Source organism: Arachis ipaensis, chromosome B3 (genome assembly GCF_059453495.1).
Source record: "Arachis ipaensis isolate K30076 ecotype BB chromosome B3, ASM5945349v1, whole genome shotgun sequence".
NCBI classification, from domain to species: domain Eukaryota; kingdom Viridiplantae; phylum Streptophyta; class Magnoliopsida; order Fabales; family Fabaceae; genus Arachis; species Arachis ipaensis.
In genome coordinates, this window is record NC_142438.1 from 140,964,083 (window position 1) to 140,984,830 (window position 20,748).

The 20,748-nt window shown below is 34.3% G+C and overlaps 3 protein-coding genes across 4 annotated transcripts; 2 read left to right on the top strand and 1 right to left on the bottom strand.

Moving 5' to 3' along the window:
* The first annotated feature begins 7,760 nt into the window (after positions 1-7,760).
* Positions 7,761-12,936, top strand: LOC107633932 (disease resistance protein RPS6). Of its 2 annotated transcripts, XR_015907203.1 has the most exons (6): positions 7,789-8,326; positions 8,519-9,542; positions 9,695-9,994; positions 10,140-12,116; positions 12,293-12,413; positions 12,605-12,936. XR_015907203.1 is itself a non-coding variant. In XM_088508035.1 (5 exons), exons 1-4 carry the CDS (start codon positions 7,851-7,853, stop codon positions 12,108-12,110), a joined length of 3,771 nt encoding a protein of 1,256 aa, XP_088364161.1. In that variant the 5' UTR covers positions 7,761-7,850; the 3' UTR covers positions 12,111-12,116; positions 12,605-12,936. The 2 variants fall into 2 exon arrangements, 1 of the variants encoding a protein (XP_088364161.1); XM_088508035.1 differs by lacking the exon at positions 12,293-12,413 and having other exon boundaries at positions 7,761-8,326.
* A 948-nt stretch (positions 12,937-13,884) lies between these two features.
* Positions 13,885-15,586, top strand: HSFA8 (heat shock transcription factor A8). The gene is made up of 2 exons (XM_016335343.3): positions 13,885-14,281; positions 14,366-15,586. The coding sequence occupies exons 1-2, from the start codon at positions 14,066-14,068 to the stop codon at positions 15,308-15,310; spliced, it is 1,161 nt and encodes a 386-aa protein (XP_016190829.1). The 5' UTR covers positions 13,885-14,065; the 3' UTR covers positions 15,311-15,586.
* Positions 15,587-16,189: 603 nt separating this feature from the next.
* On the bottom strand, positions 16,190-20,439 carry VIT1 (vacuolar iron transporter 1). The gene is made up of 4 exons (XM_016335344.3): positions 20,069-20,439; positions 19,899-19,984; positions 19,687-19,801; positions 16,190-16,613 (listed from the first exon to the last, which is right to left on the bottom strand). The coding sequence occupies exons 1-4, from the start codon at positions 20,410-20,412 to the stop codon at positions 16,316-16,318; spliced, it is 843 nt and encodes a 280-aa protein (XP_016190830.1). The 5' UTR covers positions 20,413-20,439; the 3' UTR covers positions 16,190-16,315.
* Between the last annotated feature and the right edge of the window lie 309 nt (positions 20,440-20,748).

The following is a 20,748-nucleotide window of genomic DNA, read 5'->3' on the forward strand; positions in this document are numbered from 1 at the left end:
ACTCTTTGATTAGAGAGTGTTGTAAGGTGTAGTTAAATATTTACTTTAAGAGTGTGAGTGTACTGGGGTGCCGGTGTTAGAGAGAAAGAAGTCTATGTGTTGTAACAATTTTCACATAGTGATATTCTTTGGTTGTCATTTGACAACGGCCGTGGTTTTTTTTCTCCAGTAATTGGAGTTTTCCACGTTAAATTCTTGTGTTGTGATTGTGTCTATTTTATTTCTCTGTGAAAGGTATTTTCTCAAGGGGGAATGGTGTATTATTCCCAACATGTGGTATCAGAGCTTCGGTTCGGTGTGATTTATTCTTAGTATGCTCTGTGGTTGTAGCCTAGTCTGACCTTTCACATCAGAAAAGAATTTTGTCCTGTGGCTTGAGGTGGATCTTTGGTTGCTGTTGTTGTTGCTGGAAGGTAGTGTGACACTGTGAGAGTGCAGTTTAGAAAGGTTCTGGCTAAGGAAAGACTTGGTATTTAAGTGTGTCCATTGTGACCCACCTCTCTTTCCTGGGGACCATTCCTAGTGCACGGTCTACAGTTGAGTTATACTATTCCAGTATACGGTTGCAACAATGTCAGGATATTCAAGTGCTGTGAAGCTTGAAATAGAGAAATTTGATGGAAGAATCAATTTTGTCTTGTGGCAAATACAAGTCAAGGATGTGTTGATACAATCAGGTTTGCACAAGGCGTTGAAGATAAGAAGTATCCTCATGGTATTACCGCACTGCCATGGATAAGGATAAGTTGTGGCAATCGGGTCCACAATTGCACACGGGCATTGGTTGGCGTTGAGATGCAAGGTGTGTGGCGGAGTTATGTCGATGGCTGAAGAACTTTTAGGAAAAGCCAATTTGGAAGTTGCACCATGAATTTTCAGCAAGGTTTCGATCTGTACTAAGGCAAAATGTTTGGAGTGGTCTAATTCCAAGTGAGTATACTTTCATGGTGGAGTATGATAGTTCTCTGAACTATGATTGTCGGTATAGACAATGACAGCAAAGAATTGTCGGTGTTGACTATGGAAGCTGAAGATGTGTGACTATTTCAATCAAGGTGGAGATTGTTAGGATTTGGTTGAATTAGTCCCACATTGCTTAGGATAGCAAATGGAGTGGGTGGCCTAGGCTATAAATATGAGGCTAAGTTCTCCATATTTTTTGCACCAGTCGGAAACACTTAAAGCTTGTATCTGAATTTTCTTTTCCTCTATACTCTTTGATTAGAGAGTGTTGTGAGGTGTAGTTAAATATTTGCTTTGAGAGTGTGGGTGTACTGGGATGCCGGTGTTAGAGAGAAAGAAGTCTATGTGTTGTAACAATTTTCACATAGTGATATTCTTTGGTTGTCATTTGACAACGGCCGTGGTTTTTTTTTCTCCAATAATTGGGATTTTCCACGTTAAATTCTTGTGTTGTGATTGTGTCTATTTTATTTCTCTGTGAAAAGTATTTTCTCAAGGGGGAATGGTGTATTATTCCCAACAGCCACTACCGCCGTCGTTGTTGTTGTTGCCACCACAGTATTTTTTAACATTGCTGCCACCATTGTATTTTTTAACATTATTATCGTCGTTGCTACTTCCTCCTCCTCCTCCTTCTTCTTCTTGATGTTATTGTTGTTTAATTTCTTCTTCTGTTTTTTCTTCCTTATCCTTCTTTATCATCATCATTGTCCTTGTTGTCGTCTTCATCTTCTTTAATTTCTTCTATAAATATTTAGAAAACTAAAACACAAAAATTTTGATGCACAACACATAAATTTTGGTGCAACAAAAATTATTGTGCTATGCTTTAAAAATTTGTATATTATGTGTAAAAATTTGTATGCTATACCAATAAAATACGTGTAGTATACAAGGTACTGATGTATATATCACAATAAATTACAAAATTAAAAAATAAAAAAATCCAAAAGTGGTTCCTTAGTTCGTTAGTTAGTTAAATTCTATTGAAGTTGTAGTTAATTCCTTGACTTAGCCATATATATATATATATATATATATATATATATATATAAGCGTTTTTAGTTGTAGGGGATATAATAGTTCATTTTTATAACTCAATTCCATCTAGTTCTTTTCTATTGTAATTCTTCCCTGCATCTAGTGCACAATTTTATTTTCTTCTTCTATAATCCAAATACACCATTATTCATTTATGTAACACATAAATTTTAGTGTACTAACACAAAAATCTTAATACATAGTACAAAAATTTTGATTTGCACCACAGAAATTTTTAGAGAATTTCATAACTAGAATATTTGTAAAACTCAAATAAATACTGAATAATTAATTAATAAATTAATTATAAACAAAAATAGTTCAGAATAGAAATCTAAACACTTATTTTAAAGATTTTGTCCTAAAATGAGATCAATGAGCTTAAAATTACAAACGGGCTCATTTTGGGCCTAAGTCCAAAGCTTATAAACCTCACACTTAGCAACATTTCAGCCTCATCTTCCCCATTTGAGAGAGAGACACGGTTAGAAGAGAAAAGTGAGAGCAAATGCCCTAGTTTTATTATTCTTTTCAAATCCACATAACTTTCAATCTGTAACTCTGATTGACAATCCGTTTGCGGCTACGTGTTTGTCTTTACTCTCTTTTCAATTTCATCTAACTATTGTAGTAAGAAACTTAAAAATCATTGTCTTATTCTCAGTTTCTTCACTGAAAATGCGTTTTGATTAGTTTGGTGCTGAGATTATGAGTTTTGATATTTAGGGAAAGCTTAACCTTGATTTCTAGCAAGATTTTGACCCGTGAACACGTGGCTTGAGGTAAGAAAATTTTCTTCCCTTCAATTTTTTCATATATGTGCGAGTCCTAGTTGAACTATTTGTGGAATTTGGTGATATTAGAGTTCTTTGGTTGATTTTGCGCAAATTGAATGCTTGGTGTGGTTGCGGAGTTTTGTTGAGGTTTGAAGTGGCGCTTGGGCTGATTTTGGGTCACTTGTTGGAGACTTGGAGGACTAATCAAAACTTGCGAAGATGTTGGTTTTATCCCACCCGCAGTGAAGACAAAGATGTCATCCCGCTCACGTATTAATGGAATTGACAAATTGATAAAAGATTGGGGTTAATGAACCTAAAATTGTAGAATTAATAACGAATTGAAGTTGATTAGTAAATGTATGGATTGAGGTTAAACAGACTAATAATTTGTGGAATTAATTAAAGTTAATGATTAGTAATTGATTGCCTGGGTAAGATGCTTGGTTGTGGTTTGTCCCACTTGCTTTGGATTGAGAGTTAAAACACCTGGGTAAGATGCAAAGATTGTGGTTTGTCCCACTTGCTCTGGGTTGAGAGTTAAAACACTTGGATAAGATGCAAGGATTGTGGCTCCGTCCCACTTATTCCAGGTTAAGTGGGGATAGTGGTCTTGTTCCGCCCACAGTGAAGACGGTGGTGTTATCTCGCTCACAAGAAAACGAAATTAATTACTTAATAACGAATTGAGATTAACGAATCTAAGTTTGATAATGGATAAAGGATTGTGGTTAATAAATATAATAACTTGTGAAATTGGTTAAAGACACTAATGTTGACTGAATATGGCTTGAATGGCTAAATTGGCAGGGTCAGAGGTTTGTCCCGCTTGCGTGACAAGGTCGTGGGTTTCGTCCCGCTTGCGTATTTTTTGTTTGGCACTTGCACCCGGCAGGGACGGAGGTCTCATCCTGCTTGCTCGTAGTTGCGGTATAACTTGGGAAAGGTGACAGGACACTCTCCTTATGAGACAAAATGATACCTCCAATGAGAAAGTAGTGGGACACTCTCCCTTTGAGACAAGTGACAGGGCACTCTTCCTTTGAGACCAGCTTATGATAAGCTGAAAATGTTCCTTTTGGGGATGTGGTGGGTTGTTTTGCCCGCATTCTCTCTGACTGTAAGGTGACAGGGCACTCTCCTTCTGAGAAAAGTGACATGACACACTCCCTCTGAGACAGAACGATACCTCTAGTGAGAAGGTGACAGGGCACTCTCCCTCTGAGATCGACTTGTGATAAGCGCAGATAGTTTTTCTCTTGGAGATGCGCAATCAAGAGACAATGTCCTGGTTAGCTACTGGATGTGTTGAGTTCTGGCAGTTTAACCGACACATAAGCTCATAGCAGTAGGACAGGCATGCATCATCTGCATATATGACATTGTTTGAGTGTGCTTATTATATTTGGTTTACCTATCTAAATATCTATTATTTGCTAATTGTATTACTTGCTATACTTGTCTATTGATTGTGTTTAAATTACTTTACCTGTGTTTATTACTACTGAACTAATCATTGAAAACGAATTGGGAATTTAAGATGTTGAGACTAAATATTGAGAATAAATCGATACTATTGAGACTAAATTTTGATATAGAATTACTAAATTTGGACAATTATGATATTGAGAGAGATGATAACTTGTATTGAAAAGAACTGAGATCTAGAAATCACTAATATAGTTGAGATTTAGTCTGTTTACCTATTTGGATTAGTGGAACCCTAAGCTTGAACTTGGTATGTTTGGAGGCAAGAATTGTCTAGCGGGTTCATGTAGTTTTACATAGTCTTTATTTGGAATTATTATCCTATTGGGAACTTTCGAGTTCTCATCCGTTGTGGAACTTTGTTGAATTTCAGATACAGGACGTGACACATCTCGCTAAGCGTGCTGAATTTCTCTTGAAAAGCGAAGACTGCTTTTGGAATTTTATTTTGTACTTAGTGCATTTATATTTTTCATTTTTGAACATGTATTTTTATATCCCTCTTAGATGTTGATTTATGGAAAAACAGGTTGTACTTTGTATACTTTCTAGGTTGTACTATACTTTTTAGCCGACTTTTTCTTTGCAGGTCGAGGCTAGTACTTGCTATGTATCTTCTTTTGAATCATATATATATATATATATATATATATATATATATATATATATATCTTTTTTGTATATCAAGTGCGATGCGATTGTCGTTTTTGTTCACCTTTTTTCACAGGCTCCTAGCATATTAATATTTCTTCAAATAGATATGTATGTATTTTGTTTTTAGGCGTCGTAATGTCTCAGTACCTTTGATTTACGACTATAGCATAAGATTTTGTGTGGTAAGGTGTTACAACATTGACTCACCCAACTAATAAAATACATTCGTAGCAAAAATTTATGTGCTATGTGTAAAAATATTTGTACTATATCAATAAATTTATATTGTGTACAAAATTTTGTATGTTATATTTTGAAAATTTATGTGCTATATCAATCAATTTTTATGCTCTCTAATAAAAATTTATGTGCGACAGAAAATATAAAAAATAGGCGTAATAATATATACGCGCATTTTTTTTTTTTGGCTAGATTTTACATTAATTTAGTTGAATTTGGTTAAAAAAAATTTTCTATACATAACATCACTCAAAAAAATTGTGTGTTTTTAATTGGATAATTATATAAATCACTTTATATTAGAGTGTATCGAAATTAAATTTATAATTTGACGTGTAAAATTAAAGATTAGTCTAACATTAATTTATTAATCTCTAAAAATAGACTTTTGATACTAACAAAATACTGAATGATGAGATGGACCGTTTACATTGGTCTTTATAGACCAACTTTATTTCATATCAATTTTTACAAGAATTTATTTGACGGTAAGCAACTTCTTTGTATAATGTTAATTTAAAATAAAATAAATTGATATGATTTTTTGAAAAAAAAATCAATATCCCACATAACTTAAAAAAAAAAACTAAATACTAAATTCACTTTATTATTCTAAATTATAAATTAACATACACTTAATATTCACGCATCGGGTACCCTCCATTACATTCATGCACTTTGGGTTTTACAAAAGCTATGATATATTCTATATATTAAATTATTAATTATAATTAGAAGGATATATTATAATCTAAACCTTCGATGTTGATGGCTTGGATGATAGCCAATCAGAGCGCAAAATGTGGCTGAATATCTGTTTAGATCTCAATAATAATTTGATGGGCATCGCACTTTCCAATTGCGTTTTCGGGGTGCAGCATGCAAAGTGATGAATAGGCCCTCAAAACCAAACACACAATGCCCCAAAAAAATACACATTAAAACACCTATCAATCTTTATCAAATTGGTGTCCCCTGCCAAAGCATAAAGTCTTTGCAGATAAATATTAAAAAGAAAGAATTGGATAAGGGTGGGTGTAATGGCTTCGCTAAATGCAAAACAAATAAATGGATAACCACTCATGTTTCAAACTGTTGGCCCTCTCAATGTTATTTTAGGAATTAATAGGCATTATAGTGAACTATTTACTTAATTATTATCCATTGTCTTTGTTCCCTTGGAATCTTTCCATGAAGAGAAGTGATTGGTAATAATTAAGCATGTGATGAGAGACTAAACTTTCACTAGTTGGACTAGAAGCATCGGATAATATTTGAAATGCCAACAAGGGGTAGAGATTGGTCAAGATTTGCATACTCCTTTTCAAGTACCATTGCTATTGCTATGGATATTTGACCAATAGAGCATTAGTATATTTTCATGCGTATTCTTTCTATCAATTCTTCTTTCTTTTTTTTGTTTCTTTTTTGGGACCCAATTTTGGATGATTAAAGATTAATGAAACAACTGGAACATTCCGTTTGAAGAAATTAAGGGAAATGCCATCTAAATAATGGTGAGGATATTTCGAACCAATTTCTTTTTTTTTTTTTTCAAAACTATATATGTAGCTAGAAATGATGGCCCACATACATATGTTCCGAATAAAAAAAGACGTTGTGGTCCTGGAATGGAGTGAGTCTCAAATACGAGACTTTGAAATGAGTATCGAGACATTATGCCATTTGAATTATAGTTAGTCGATAAAATTGACAAAAATTTTTATAATAATTAAATTTTGCATTATTATAAAACTCAACTTGGTAATGGATTTTGCTGACTGCTGAGAGATTGAGTGCTATTTGGAGAACGGAGATTGTCCTAAGAAAAAAAATCTATTTAGCGAATAAAATAGAGTTAATACTCATTTTGACTCCTGAAATTTGAGGTTGAACTCAATTTGACCCTCAAAATTTTAATAAACTCAAATTGAATCCTGAAATTTGTAATCGTAACTCACATTAGCACTTGAGCTGATTTTTACTAACAACATATTGAGTTGATATATTAACTTGTTGAGATTTAGATTTTCCTCAAATTTTATGTGATCGAGAACTATTAAAACTTTCAGAAGTTTGACTACTACTCCAGAGTTCCAAAATTTCCAAATTAAACTTGTTATTATGGTTTTCGGATGTTGAAATTACGTCAAATTTATATAATATTTAGTAGATCTCAATCATATGAAACTTAGGTAAGGAACCTAAATTTTGACAAATTAATGTACAAAATCAATATGTTGTTTACAGAAATTAGTTTAGAGACTAATACGAATTATTATTGTAATTTTAGGATTCAAATGGAGTCAATTGTAATTTGAAGATCAATTTGAATTCGACCTTAAATTTCAAAGACCAAAGTGAATATTAACTCAAAAAAATGTTTACAAGGACAAAATATTGCCGTATAAGAAATTATAATTTTTTTTTTCTACTTATAATGGAATACATTTTATTTTGTCCTATAATAAAAAAATTGTTTTGAGAGAGGACCATGAGACTGTAGTGGGGGCCCAGGCTACAAAAAAGCCCAACTCATTAAATTATTAAAATATAGAGGCCCATTTTTCGCCTGCTGTCCCTGTCCGTTGTCGAGTCAAAGTCAACTGGTGGCAGTAGCTGAAAAACACGACTTGTTTCTAGCCTTCCTCAGAGACCAAAGTCCAAGAGCAGAGAAATTGGGTAGCCATGTTGGGCAGTTCTTCTTCTTCTCCTCCTCCTGCAATGAAGTATGATGTGTTTATCAGCTTCAGAGGGGAGGATACCCGTGACGGCTTCACCAGCCATCTCTGCACAGCACTGCGCAAGAGGCACATCGAAACTTACATGGATGACAGGCTTGTGAGAGGGGAAGAGATTTCACCCGCACTGGAGAAAGCAATTGAAGAATCCACCATTTATGTCATTGTTTTCTCCCAAGGCTATGCTTCTTCCCGGTGGTGTTTGGATGAACTCACCAAGATCATGGATTGCAAGCACAGATTCAGGAGGGAAGTGATTCCAGTGTTCTTTATGGTGGACCCGGCACACGTTAGGCATCAGATAGGAACTTATGGACAACCATTTGAGAAGCACCAACAGCGATACGAAGACAAAGTGCAGGGATGGAGATCTGCTCTAAACCAAGCAGCTAATCTCTCCGGATGGGATTCACGAGCATTCAGGTTAGCTATTTATTAGATTTATAAGGAAAATTAATTATAAATATAAATTATTCAAAACTTGAACTTTCTTTTCTCGAAAGATTGATCCTTTGACCTTTCGTTAAAATAGGGATTCTTCTCTTCATTGAGAAGAAAGTTCACTTTTTGCCAAGGATATCTAATGCTTTAATTAGTTTCTTTAATATGTGCCAGACCTGAATCCATTCTTGTTAAAGAGATTGTGGAAGATATTTGGACAAAATTGAATAGTCAATCCATTAATGATAATGGAGGACTTGTTGGAATTGACAAGCATATTCAACAAGTTGAGTCCATCTTGCATGGTGATTCAGCAGATTTTCGGATCATAGGGATTTGGGGCATGAGAGGAATAGGTAAAACAACAATTGCCCATGCATTATATCGTAAGCTGGCAACCCAATTCAGTTACACAAGGTTGTTTGACGATGTCTCAAAAAAAATTGAAGAGTACAAAAATGATGGAGGATATAAGGACAGGAGGCACATGCTTCAAAGACTGAAGGTTCTCCTCATTCTTGATAATGTGAACAGCGCAGATCAACTTGAGGATTTGATTGGAGGGCGTCATAGCTTTGGTCCGGGAAGTAGAATTATTGTGACTAGTAGTGACAAACAAGTGCTCAACAATGTAACTGATGAAATATATGAGGTTAAGAATATGGATTTTCAGGATTCTCTACAACTGTTCAGCTTACATGCCTTTAAACAAAACTACCCAATAGAATCCTACATGGAAGTATCAGAAAAGGTACTCAATTATGCTGAAGGGATTCCGTTAGCTCTCAAAGTTTTGGGCTATTTTCTTTATGGTAGAACAAGGGAAGCATGGGAAAGTGAGTTGCAAAAGTTGGAAAAACTTCCTAATCCTAAAATCTTCGATGTGTTGAAATTAAGTTTTGATGCGCTTGATGAGGAGCAACAAGATATATTTCTTGACATAGCCTGCTTTTATAGAGGGTATGAAGAGCATACTGCAAAACAAAAACTTAATGACTCTGGTTTCTCGGCTACCATTGGAATAGAAGTTCTCAAGGAGAGGTGCCTCATATCTGTTTTGAATCGGGAGATTGTGATGCATGACCTAATACAAGATATGGGACAAGAAATCATCCGTCGTCAAGGTGTCAACGATCCTGGAAAACGCAGTCGATTATTTAAGCATCAGGACATTTATCAAGTTTTAAAAAAGAACAAGGTATATGTTTAGCTCTGACTTTGCTTTCTTATTCCCCCTACCTACCCAACAACAAATATCACTTGCTAAATGCTAAGTCATACAGTCACATAGTTATATTGATTGACTAATAAAAGGTGTAGCATTTACCAGTTCCTTGCTTTTACTTTCAGGGGACAGATGCAATCCAATGTATCATGCTTGACATGTGCAAAATCAGAGAAGTTAACCTGCATGCTGAAACTTTCAACATGATGCATAAACTGAGAATGCTCCAATTCTACACGTCAAAGTCAGCTATACACTCAAATGTGCACATTCCTGAATTTCTTAACATTCTTCCGGAGGAGTTAAGATTTCTTCGTTGGGATGGTTTCCCCCAAATATCTTTGCCACAGGACTTTTGCCCAGAAAATCTTGTTGAACTCAATATGCGTGATAGCCATCTTGAACGACTCTGGGACGGACATCAGGTATTACAAGCGTCGTGTAATTTTTATTTTTATTCTTTTAGGTTTTAGTAATGAGACTCTTTAAGTAAATTACAATCTTATCCATGCAAAGCAGAATTGGTCTTGTGTTTTTTTGTTAATTACTCATTTAACATTTTTGTCCTAGGATTTACCAAATTTGAAAAGACTTGACCTCAGTGGTTCTCGGAAGCTGATTCAAATACCAGACCTCTCGCAGTCTCCAAATATTGAAGAAATTATTCTTAGTCATTGTGTAAAGTTGGATGTCGTTTACTCCTCTAGTTTCCTTGCCAAGCTCAGCTGCTTATGGTTGGATGGTTGTTATGAGCTTAGGATTTTAAATCTTCCAAGTAGTATCCTATTGAAATCTCTTGGTGTAGTAGTTCTTTATAACTGTCATAGCCTTGAGATGTTTTCAGTCAGTAAAACAAGTGAGGGAGTTCTACCATCTGGCTGTTCACGTGATGGAACACGCAGATGGAAGGAAGAGAAAAAGTGTGCACCAGATGCACCACAAAGGCATTATTTTGATATTTTTCATCCCATTGTTAGTGCTAAAGAATATGAAAACACTGGGGACAATATACACTTACTGAGGTTTAAAGTGTTGAGAGAAGGTTCGCCCTCGTCGTTCCCAGGTCTTAAAGAGATTTGTTGGTTAGATCTCTCTAATTGCGAATCCCTCACAATCCTTCCAGTTGAACTTTTCCAGATGAAATTTCTAAAAAGACTTGATCTCTGTGGCTGCTCAAGTTTGGAAAGTTTACCTGAAATAAACCAGACTATGGAAAATTTAACTGTTCTCATCTTAGACAAAACAGGAATACAAGAACTACCTTCATCCTTGCACCATTTGGTAGGGCTCGAAGAATTGAGCTTGCATGGGTGCCGAAGGCTTGAGTTTATTCCATCTTCCATTGGAAGTCTAAGTAGACTCTGCAAGCTGGACCTTACCTACTGTGAATTGCTTGAAACTATTCCAAGCAGCATTTTTAAGTTGAAGTTGTCAAAACTTGATTTACACGGTTGCTCAAGGCTGAGGATTTTGCCAGAGATCATGGAAGCTGCAAAAAGTATTGCACACCTTCGGTTAACAAAAGCTGCAGTAAAAGAATTGCCTTTGTCATTGGACCATTTGGTAGGCCTTACAACGTTGTGCTTATCATTGTGCAGTGATCTAGAGTTCCTTCCGAGCAACATTGTTAATCTAAGCCTTCTCTCTGATCTCGATTGTTCTGGTTGTGTCAATTTAACAAAAATCCCAAATAACATTGATCGTTTGTCATCACTAAGAGAATTGTCATTGCAGGGAAGTGGTATTGTGAACCTTCCTGAGAGTATTGCTCATCTTTCAAGCTTGAAATCATTGGATTTAAGTGATTGCAAAATGCTTGAATGCATCCCTGTGCTTCCACCATTTCTAAAACAGTTATTGGCATTTGATTGCCCATCTGTTAGGAAAGTGTCAAGTTCCAGGCTTAAACTCCCACCAGATTCCAAGGAGGGTCTCTTCAAATTTCATTTCACCAACAGCCAAGAATTGGATCCAAATGATCATAGTATTGCTGCTAATGCATGTGATATGATTAACCAGGATGCATATAGGTCTGTGCTCTTCTGCTTTCCAGGGAGTGAAGTTCCTCATTGGTTCCCTTATCGATGCAGGGGAAATTCAGTTACTCTGGATCCAGGTTCTCTGAATCCGATCAACGGTGATAGGCTCATTGGTTTCGCACTGTGTGTAGTTTTAGGAAGCTCTGAAGATCAGAGAAATAAGGATAGGGAATTTCTCTTCGGACTCAAATTTGAATATGAAGGCATGCATCTTCTTGCCAATAATGATCTTTTAAGGAACTATTTCTACTGGAAGGGTAAACGTATATTCAAGGTCCATCATACTCTCGTGTGGAAATATACTTTGGAATCTTCAGCCATTAACTACATGCTCTCTCGTGCCCGAAACTTCAATTTTGAGATATGCGAAGAATCACATGGTGTACCAACTTCCAATGTAGTAGAATGTGGAATATGCCCTCTTTATTCCAAAGAGAAAGATAATGATTTTCCTGCTGGAGATTATTGGGTTCACTACAAGGTTTGCGCACCAGGTCACTGAATTATGGTGAGATATCTTTTGAAGTATTCCATGTCATTATTTTTTTAGCTGCTCTCTTTCGTCCCACGGAAATATTCATATATCATATATGCATAAACGTCTTTGGTTTTGGGAGATATGAAATTCATTGGACCTTTCATTTTTACTCTATCTTTATTATGCATTAACTGCAATTCTTTCAGCGATAGGCCGATAGACAAGTGCCATTTGAAAGGGTAAAATATTAGATGTGAAACCAGAAGATCTTTTGTTTTGCATGATGAACGTGGAACAGCTGAGGATAACAAGTCTTTGTATTTTTGGGTATGACCATGCTTTTTCTTCCAAACCCACTTGTCTTGCCCTTAGAATGTTTTACTTTATTACCATTACTAGGCATTGGGCAATTCCTTGGGACAATACTTGGTTTTCCTTTTAATTTCAGGCATTTATTATTATTATTATTATTATTATTATTATTATTATTATTATTATTATTATTTTGAATTTGGCAGACGCAATTCTGTGGTGGCATTTTCTGCATTCATCAGTACCTGCTTGTTCAGTTTTCCTGCATGACGACGCATGATGAACGCGATTGTTTCCCCCTCCTTTTTTTGGTTGGTTGAGTTCATAATTTATGAAGACATGTATAATTGTTCTTTGTATTAGGTGAATTATGACTTAATATTTGGATTAAAGACCGTTTCAGTTAAGAATTTTTTATATATATTAGGTGAAACTTTTTTGTATGGAAAGTGTAATAAGGAACTCCAGTTACGCCTAGTGTATAATCAGTTATACATCAGTTTAAGCCTACTTCAGTTATAAAAAATTTTAGGCTAAAGTATTTTTTTTTTATCCTAAAGATTTTGTATTGTAAAGAAACCAAGTACGAATTATGAGTCAGATGAATTGATTCCTTATATAATAAATTAATAAACAGTTCCGTTAGGAACCAACTAAAAAGTTAGTCAACTAGAGCTAATTAGTTGAAAAATAAGAAGTGTTATTAAAAAAAAGAAACAACTTCTCACTATTCTAATTTTTCGAATTTCAAAATTAAAAATACAAGGAATTAACTTGAATTGGCTTAAGTTATAGTTGGCTTTTTAGATTTTTTTTATTTATAATAATGGAATAGAATTTTTTGGACTGACCAAGTAGGCAAGTACATACTTTTTTATTTTGGTATTGAAAGGAGGCCAAAATCCAAAACTTCCTGGGGAATGTTAACCCTGTGTAATAATCATCCTCAATAATCTACTTAAGATTTCTAGGAGGGCTATCCACAAAATGTAATCCTTGATGAGCATTGAGACTCTTTTTTGCAAGAAAATCTGCACACCTGTTTCCTCTTTATAAGCGTGTTGGAAGATTTTTTTTTTTATTCGGTGGATTGGACAACCCCCAATCCTAAGTACCCCAATGGATTGGACAACTCCCAATCCTAGGTACACAATACACCCACACACTCCTCACACATTTTATCACATATTTTCCTCAATTGTATTTTCTAAGGTTTGAATCCTAGACCTTTGAGGTGGGGAGGGGGAGATATGCCATTAGAGCCAAAGCTCATTGGCAGCGTGTTGGAAGATAAACTCCCATTCTCTGCTTTTTTTTTTTTTTTTTTGGTATTGTGTCTGGCTGCCTTTCCTTATTAGCAAGTAAACAATGAAGCCCAGTCTAGAGGGAGTCTGGGAGCCCAGTCTAGAGATGAAGCCCAACTAAACAATGAAAGAAAAAGTCCGTGACCAAAAAACAAAGAAAGAAAAGACAAAAAGAAGAAGATTTGGGAAAGGCGTGAGAAGTTGGAAAGCAGGGCGTGCGTGGAAATTTCGATTGAAGAGAAGAAGAGAAGCGAAGGCCCCTTTTCCTTTCCTTTGGCCTTGTTGCCCAAGTCAAGAATTTGTTTTTGTTATTTTCCCTGAACCCCTTTTCTGAGCATACCATAAACCCTCGAATTGGAAGTGATGGTGGCGAAATCAGGGGAGAATGGCTGTGTGGCTCCGTTCCTTCAGAAGTGCTACGATATGGTCTCCGACCCTTCCACCGACTCCGTCATCTCTTGGACCCATCAAGGCCACACCTTCCTCATCTCCGATATCACCCAATTCTCCCTCACTCTTCTCCCCAATTACTTCAAGCACAACAACTTCTCCAGTTTCATCCGCCAGCTCAACATCTACGTACGTATCTCTTTCATTTGCTTTCAATTTACAATTGTTTTCTCCATTTGAGTCGGTCATGGATAACTCTAGATTATGCATCAGGGCTTCAGGAAAATTGATACGGACCGCTGGGAATTCGCCAATGACAACTTTGTCAAGGGTCAAAAGCATTTGTTGATCAATATTCGGAGAAGGAAACATCCGCACGCTGCAGATCATCAAAAGCCAGTGGCCATGAAAGACAATTCTGATGAAGCACCAGCAAATGATGGGCTTTGGAAGGAAGTGGAGAATCTAAAATCCAACAAGAATTCCCTCATGCAGGAGTTGGTTAAACTTAGGCAGCATCAAGAATCTGCCGAGAATAAGCTGCTACTCCTCACTGATCGCCTTCAAGGAATGGAGAAGCATCAGCAGCAGATGCTATCATTCTTGGTCATGGTTGTTCAAAGTCCCGGCTTCATGGTTCAACTCCTTCAGCCTAACGAAAACAATTGGCGAATGGCCGAACTTGGAGATGGGAATGGGATGATAGTAAAGTATAAACCTCCGGTGCCCGAAAATCTCAAGCCTGTAGTTCCCCGATCACCCACTTTCGAGAAGCAACCGGAACCTGAGCTTTCTTTCGATGGTTTAAAAGACTTGTGCATCAGTTCTGAGTTCTTGAAAGTTCTTATGGATGAGAAGTTGTCTCCTTTGGAAAATCATCCTCCATTTCTTCTTCCGGATTTACCTGATGATGGTTCATGGGAGCAACTTTTTCTTGGTAGTCCTTTCTTGCAAAACACTGATGAAGCTGACAAGCCCACTGTCAGCGGAATGGAGATAGAACCCATCACACACGAAGATCAAACTGAAAAGTCTCAATCTTTTGAATCTTTGATTCTAGAAATGGAGAAAACTGAAGAGACCGATGCATTGGAATTACGAGCTGATGGAGTTCATTTGGAGGGATCGGATAAACTGAAATCTCTAACCAAGCAAATGGAACTTCTGGCTTCTGAAACTGACAATGAAGAGGAGGAGGAAGAGGAAGGAAGGAAGTGATAATAATGCTGGAGGGATATTTTTCAGTTGGATTATCTTCATTGAGTACCTTATACTATATAGATATAGCATTAAGTTTTTTTTGTCTTCCATCTTCTACCTCCAATCTTTGTTAGATCCGCAACCAAAATTATAGTGAGTCTCCTAGTTATTACACATGATCTAGATGCTAAATATAGATAATATTCTTCTCTATGTTCTATATGTGAATCCAACTTGTATCTGAATACTAATCGCGGTTTCCTTTTATTGACAGATTTTGATTTTTGACACTTAGTTGTAGGATGGTGCACTTACTTAGCTATACACAATGAAATCAATATTTGGTAGCAATAGAAAATGTCAGGGGAAAAGGGCCTTAAAAGGAGATTCATTTTCTATTAGTGGCACATGTACTAATATATATATATATATATATATATATATATATAATTGAAAGCATGGTTTCTGTCATATTTTTGGCAGAAGGCAGTAGTAGTAGTGAACTAGTAATCGTTGCTTTGTTATAACATATTCCTTTCTTTCTCCCTGTTTCTTCCCACAGGTTGATGCGTTAAGGAGATAAACTCAACCCTGGCAACTGAAGGGGTATTCTTTTCAAGTCTTCCATAGGATTCGGCTAAAATATAATGAAACAAAATGAAAAGAGGTCTGTGCTCACGCTCAGTGACTCCTATAGGATTAGGCTAATCGCTCCTATAGTGTCTACCTCAACTGACATGGAAGATACCTTAAAGATCGATGCATTATGAAGAAATATGTTATTGCCAAATTTCTAGTATTCATTTTTTAAGCATTACAACGAGACGTATAAGCTTCATTCTTTAATTTATTTGTTTTTGGGTGGAAATGAAATTCATGATACGCACTCATGCAAGCTACAAAGATAAAACATCTAGTGATAACATTATAATATCAAAAGTTGAATAGCAAATTGTACTTGTATGAAACAAATGGTAGCTAGAGAAAATGAAAGATGTAGCACATAGTCGTAAAAACATGAATCTAAGTGTGAAAAGCCTTTGCGAGACCAAAAGCAGCAGCAGAGGCAATGGCACCAATTAGAGTTGTCTCGAAAGCACTCCTGAAGGGTCTGTTGCCTGTGAAATATCCCTTAGCATAGCCAAAGACGAGCAATGCAAATAAGGTAACAACCACTGATATGACAACAGCCTCAGCTGCGTTCGGAATGAACATGTAAGGAATGAGTGGAACAATGCCACCCAATATGTATGCTATGGCAATGGTCATTGCACTGTGCAAGGCTCTCCTTGGATCTGGCTTTTCTAGTCCCAGCTCAAATCTGCCAACCCAATAATAAAGCAACTCATCAAATCCTCACCCAAACATTAGATATATATTCAACATGTGTTACTTGATCAAAACTTTTCATGCTTATGACCATTCAAGCTAAGTAGAAGGTAATAAGAGATGGCAATAGTGACTAATATGATGTATATCAGTATTTGACTAAAAAAGAGAAAGAAAAGAGGGGGGATAATAGTTGATGAGAAATTAAAAAATTGTTATTTTGAAATTGGGTTCATATAAAATGAATCTGATTTCTAACTTGAATCATATTGGTTGTTTCTTAGATTTCAAACTCGATAATTTTGCTATAATATATTATTTTTCCAAGGAGCTTTTAACCTAACAATACTATCAATAATGCATTTTGAGCTTATTTGGGTGCTATTAGTTTTTTTTAAGTTACAATTTATATTTTTTATATAATAGATAATCAAAAAATATTTTTATATTATTGTACATAAATATAATCAATGGATAAAAAGTTCTTTTTACATTAAAAATCGAAACATAAAATTATTTTTATTTTTTTAAAAATCTTTTGGAAAAAGATAACTCAAAAAAAGATATTTTTTTTAAAATTCACCCAAACAAGCCTTATATCTTGTTTTGGTGCCATTAAGTTGTTACAAAAAAAGGTCACCAAAAAAAGTTGTCAGAAAAAAAAATTTCACTGAATTTTTTTTTGTATATTTGACAAAATTTTAATTATAAAAATAAAAGCACTAAAAAAATAAAAGCTACAATTTACATTTTTTAAAAGATATTTTTTACTAATAAAAAGATTTTTAACATAACAAATAAATAAATATTTTTATATTATTATATCTAAACATAATTATTAGATAAAAAAATATTTTTACATCTAGTATCTAAATATAAAATTATTTTTATTTTATTAAAAAATCTTTAAAAAAAAGCACTGGAATTTTGTTTATAAAAACCCATCCAAACAAACCTAAGTAAAAAAAATCATATGTATTTAATCCCGAGTCAATAAAATATATTATTTTATTTAATTTTACTGCATAACATAAATAACTAGATTTTATTTTATGTCAACTACGTAGAAAGAGCTTTTTTATTTAAATAAATAAATTTAACTATTTACTCAAATAAATTGATTTACAGAATTTTACATTTTTTAAATATTTAGTTACAATTTCGTTGGCAAAAAAAAAATAATAAAGATTACGATATTTGTATTAATACTAGCAGCCATAATAGCACTGAATTATTTCTACATTTTCGCTATTGCTACTAGCGAAAATAGAACAATTTTTTTCTCTCACTTTTAGGATGCTATTGCCAACAAAAATGGACAAAAAAAAAGGAAAGAGAAAATAATTGTCAATCACTTCTCCGTTTCTTTTTTCTCTTTTTTACCGTTTTTGCTTTTTCATGCCAGTGAAATTGAACTACATATTTAAAAAAAAAAAAGTAAAATTTTGTAAATCAATTTATTTGAGTAAATAATTAATTTATTTTACTTAAATAAAAAAAACCTAGATAGAAAGACCCCGTTAACCTAGAGCACCATTTAAAAGTAATTTTTTTGAGCTTTTAATTTATCAAAAATAGTAGTATTAATATTTAGTACAATTTTCAAAACCAAATTGTATCTTTCTAAGAAGCTATTTAGGAGTTTACAGAAAAGTTAAAAAAAATAACTTCTCTCATAATACTACTACTTTTTATCATATTTTTATAAAATAAGCACTTTTAAAACTAAAAATCCAAATACAAAATAACTTATTTATAAGCTATTTTTAATATAGTCATTTATTGTTTAAGCTATTTAGCTTAATTAAACTGTTTTTCCAAACTGGACCTTAATTTACTAAAGTTTTTACTTTTTAAAAATAGTTTATAAAAATTAATTTTAAAAAAATAATTTTTTAAAAATTGTTATATTTATATTTGATAAATTAAACTAAAAATAATTTTTTAAAAGTTGTTATATTTATATTTGATAAATTAAACTAAAAATAATTTTTAATAAACATAAATAACAACAAATATGTTTAGTAAAATAATTTTTAAAATTTAAAATTATTATAATAAATATTAATATAAAAATTAAATTTATATATTAATTAATATATAAAATTATATTATATTTTTTAATTTTAATAAGTACATGTCAATTTTAAAAAAGAATTTCATCTTTAAATTTGAAAAATTTTATCAAACCAAGTCTTAATGTGATAGCTTGTTGATCCAATAATTGAATAAAACAAAACATAAAGGTACATTATGGTCATGTGCACACCATCAACAGTCCACATTGTTTTGGGACACGCACAATCTGCCCACCTTTTGCATAGAAAAATGTTGTTTTGAGAACAAAAACGAAACGTTGTTTGTAATGTACTCTTGGGATATTGTTAATTGATATTTTAAAATATTGATTTTAGATCCAAAAGATTAAAAGACCCTAATATATGCCTACAGTTTTATTTTGAGTAAGTATATATCTTTAAATATTATTTATATAATATTTACTTGAGCTATTTATTAAAAAGTATAAAGTAAAATGTATAATATCAAATGTGTTATTATGTGTTCATAATCACCCCCCCCCCCCCCCCCTTTCCTACTTCTATGCATATTATGCAACTTAATGCTAAGATTATGTAACCCCCATGCCTCTATAAAACCAATTCCACGGTTTCACTTAAAACTACTTTTTCGAATATCATTCCTTTATCTCATTGTCATTGGACCATGTAATGTGATGATAACCATATATGCTCAAAATGTGATGACCTAGTTGCACCCACAAACAAAAAGGTGGCTATCCATTTCAACTTGTCAACCAATTGTCATTAGGCCACATGCAATACATTCATGTTTATAATTCAAACCTTGACGATAGATATTAGAGTAATGTTAGGCGGATTTTTGAGAGTGGATTTGACATTAATTTAGAGAAAAAGATACCCAATTTCATAGACTCGCCAAATAAATACTATTATTGGCTTCGCTTTATTGCAGATAAAAATCATGAATAAGTTGTGAAGTTTAATTAAATTTGGAGATTATGAAAATTGAGTGTGTGAACTTACTTCATCATGAAATCAAGCCATGCTTGTGGATTCTTTCTGAGAGCACTGACCACAGGTCCATATTCATGTGCCTCTATTCCGTATTGAGCTAGAATTTCTGCTACCTCCGCCGCTTCTGATTTCTCCAACAAAACATATGAATATTATAATTTATTTTTTTTTTAAATTAAAAGAAAAAAGAAAGAAGAAACTAGTCAAATTACAGTGCACACCAGTATCGGGAACAGTGATGATTTCTTCTTGCTCCCTTTTCAATTCTCTTTTGTAGTGATCGGATTCGCTTTTTGCCGCCAGATACCTGAAAAGTGCAACACAATTGGTTTGTTTTGCTTTCGGAGAAAATCCAGAGTAATTGCGAAGAGTTAGTTTTCAAGGTACGTACCCGCCGAGTCCCATGGAGATGGCGCCGGCGGCGACTTCGGCGATGCCGGCGGTGAGGACGATGGAGGAGGTGGCATTGGCGCCGGAAAGGCCAGCGGCGAGGGCAAAGGGGACGGTGAGGCCGTCAGAGACTCCGATGATGATGTCTCGGACGATCTCGCCGGCGGTGAAGTGCTTCTCGCTGTGTTCATTGAGAAGCTTCTGCCTCTCAGGTTCAAGCCTTATGCCATTTTCGTGGTCACCCATTTTGCAACGCTGTTTCTGTTCTGTGAACGTGAGAATGTGATCTTTCGAACCAAACAAAGCCTTATTAACTCTGACTTTCGGTGCGGTAGCTATTAGCATTAACAATCCAACATCTGTAGGTAACTAGGTACACTAATCAATTTTCCATGTATTTATATATAAATATAGGTGCAAATTCAGGTGCAGGCGACTTCAACATAATTTGACTGATTTGACTAAATTTTTATTTAACAGCTTATATCAACTTTGCGTGAAGTCGACTTCATGTGAGTTTTCACCGTAAATATATTTGGCGGCTGATTTTAATATATAAATAATTTTTTTACTAATAAACCGTATTAGTCTTTTGTCTATGACTGCTAATCATTTGTCCTAGTCACCTTCTAAATTCTCTTTTATTATTTTTAAAAAAATTTTAAAGTATATATATATAGT

Coding starts and splice junctions, on each gene's coding strand:
- VIT1 (XM_016335344.3), bottom strand. CDS start 20,412: ATGCTAATAGCTACCGCACCGAAAGTCAGAGTTAATAAGGCTTTGTTT. Junction 19,802..19,898: donor CATCACTGTTCCCGATACTG/GTGTGCACTGTA, acceptor TGGAGAAATCAG/AAGCGGCGGAGGTAGCAGAA. Junction 16,614..19,686: donor TGGCTTGATTTCATGATGAA/GTAAGTTCACAC, acceptor TTGGGTTGGCAG/ATTTGAGCTGGGACTAGAAA.
- HSFA8 (XM_016335343.3), top strand. CDS start 14,066: ATGGTGGCGAAATCAGGGGAGAATGGCTGTGTGGCTCCGTTCCTTCAG. Junction 14,282..14,365: donor TCCGCCAGCTCAACATCTAC/GTACGTATCTCT, acceptor ATTATGCATCAG/GGCTTCAGGAAAATTGATAC.
- LOC107633932 (XM_088508035.1), top strand. CDS start 7,851: ATGTTGGGCAGTTCTTCTTCTTCTCCTCCTCCTGCAATGAAGTATGAT. Junction 8,327..8,518: donor TGGGATTCACGAGCATTCAG/GTTAGCTATTTA, acceptor AATATGTGCCAG/ACCTGAATCCATTCTTGTTA. Junction 9,995..10,139: donor GACTCTGGGACGGACATCAG/GTATTACAAGCG, acceptor TTTTTGTCCTAG/GATTTACCAAATTTGAAAAG.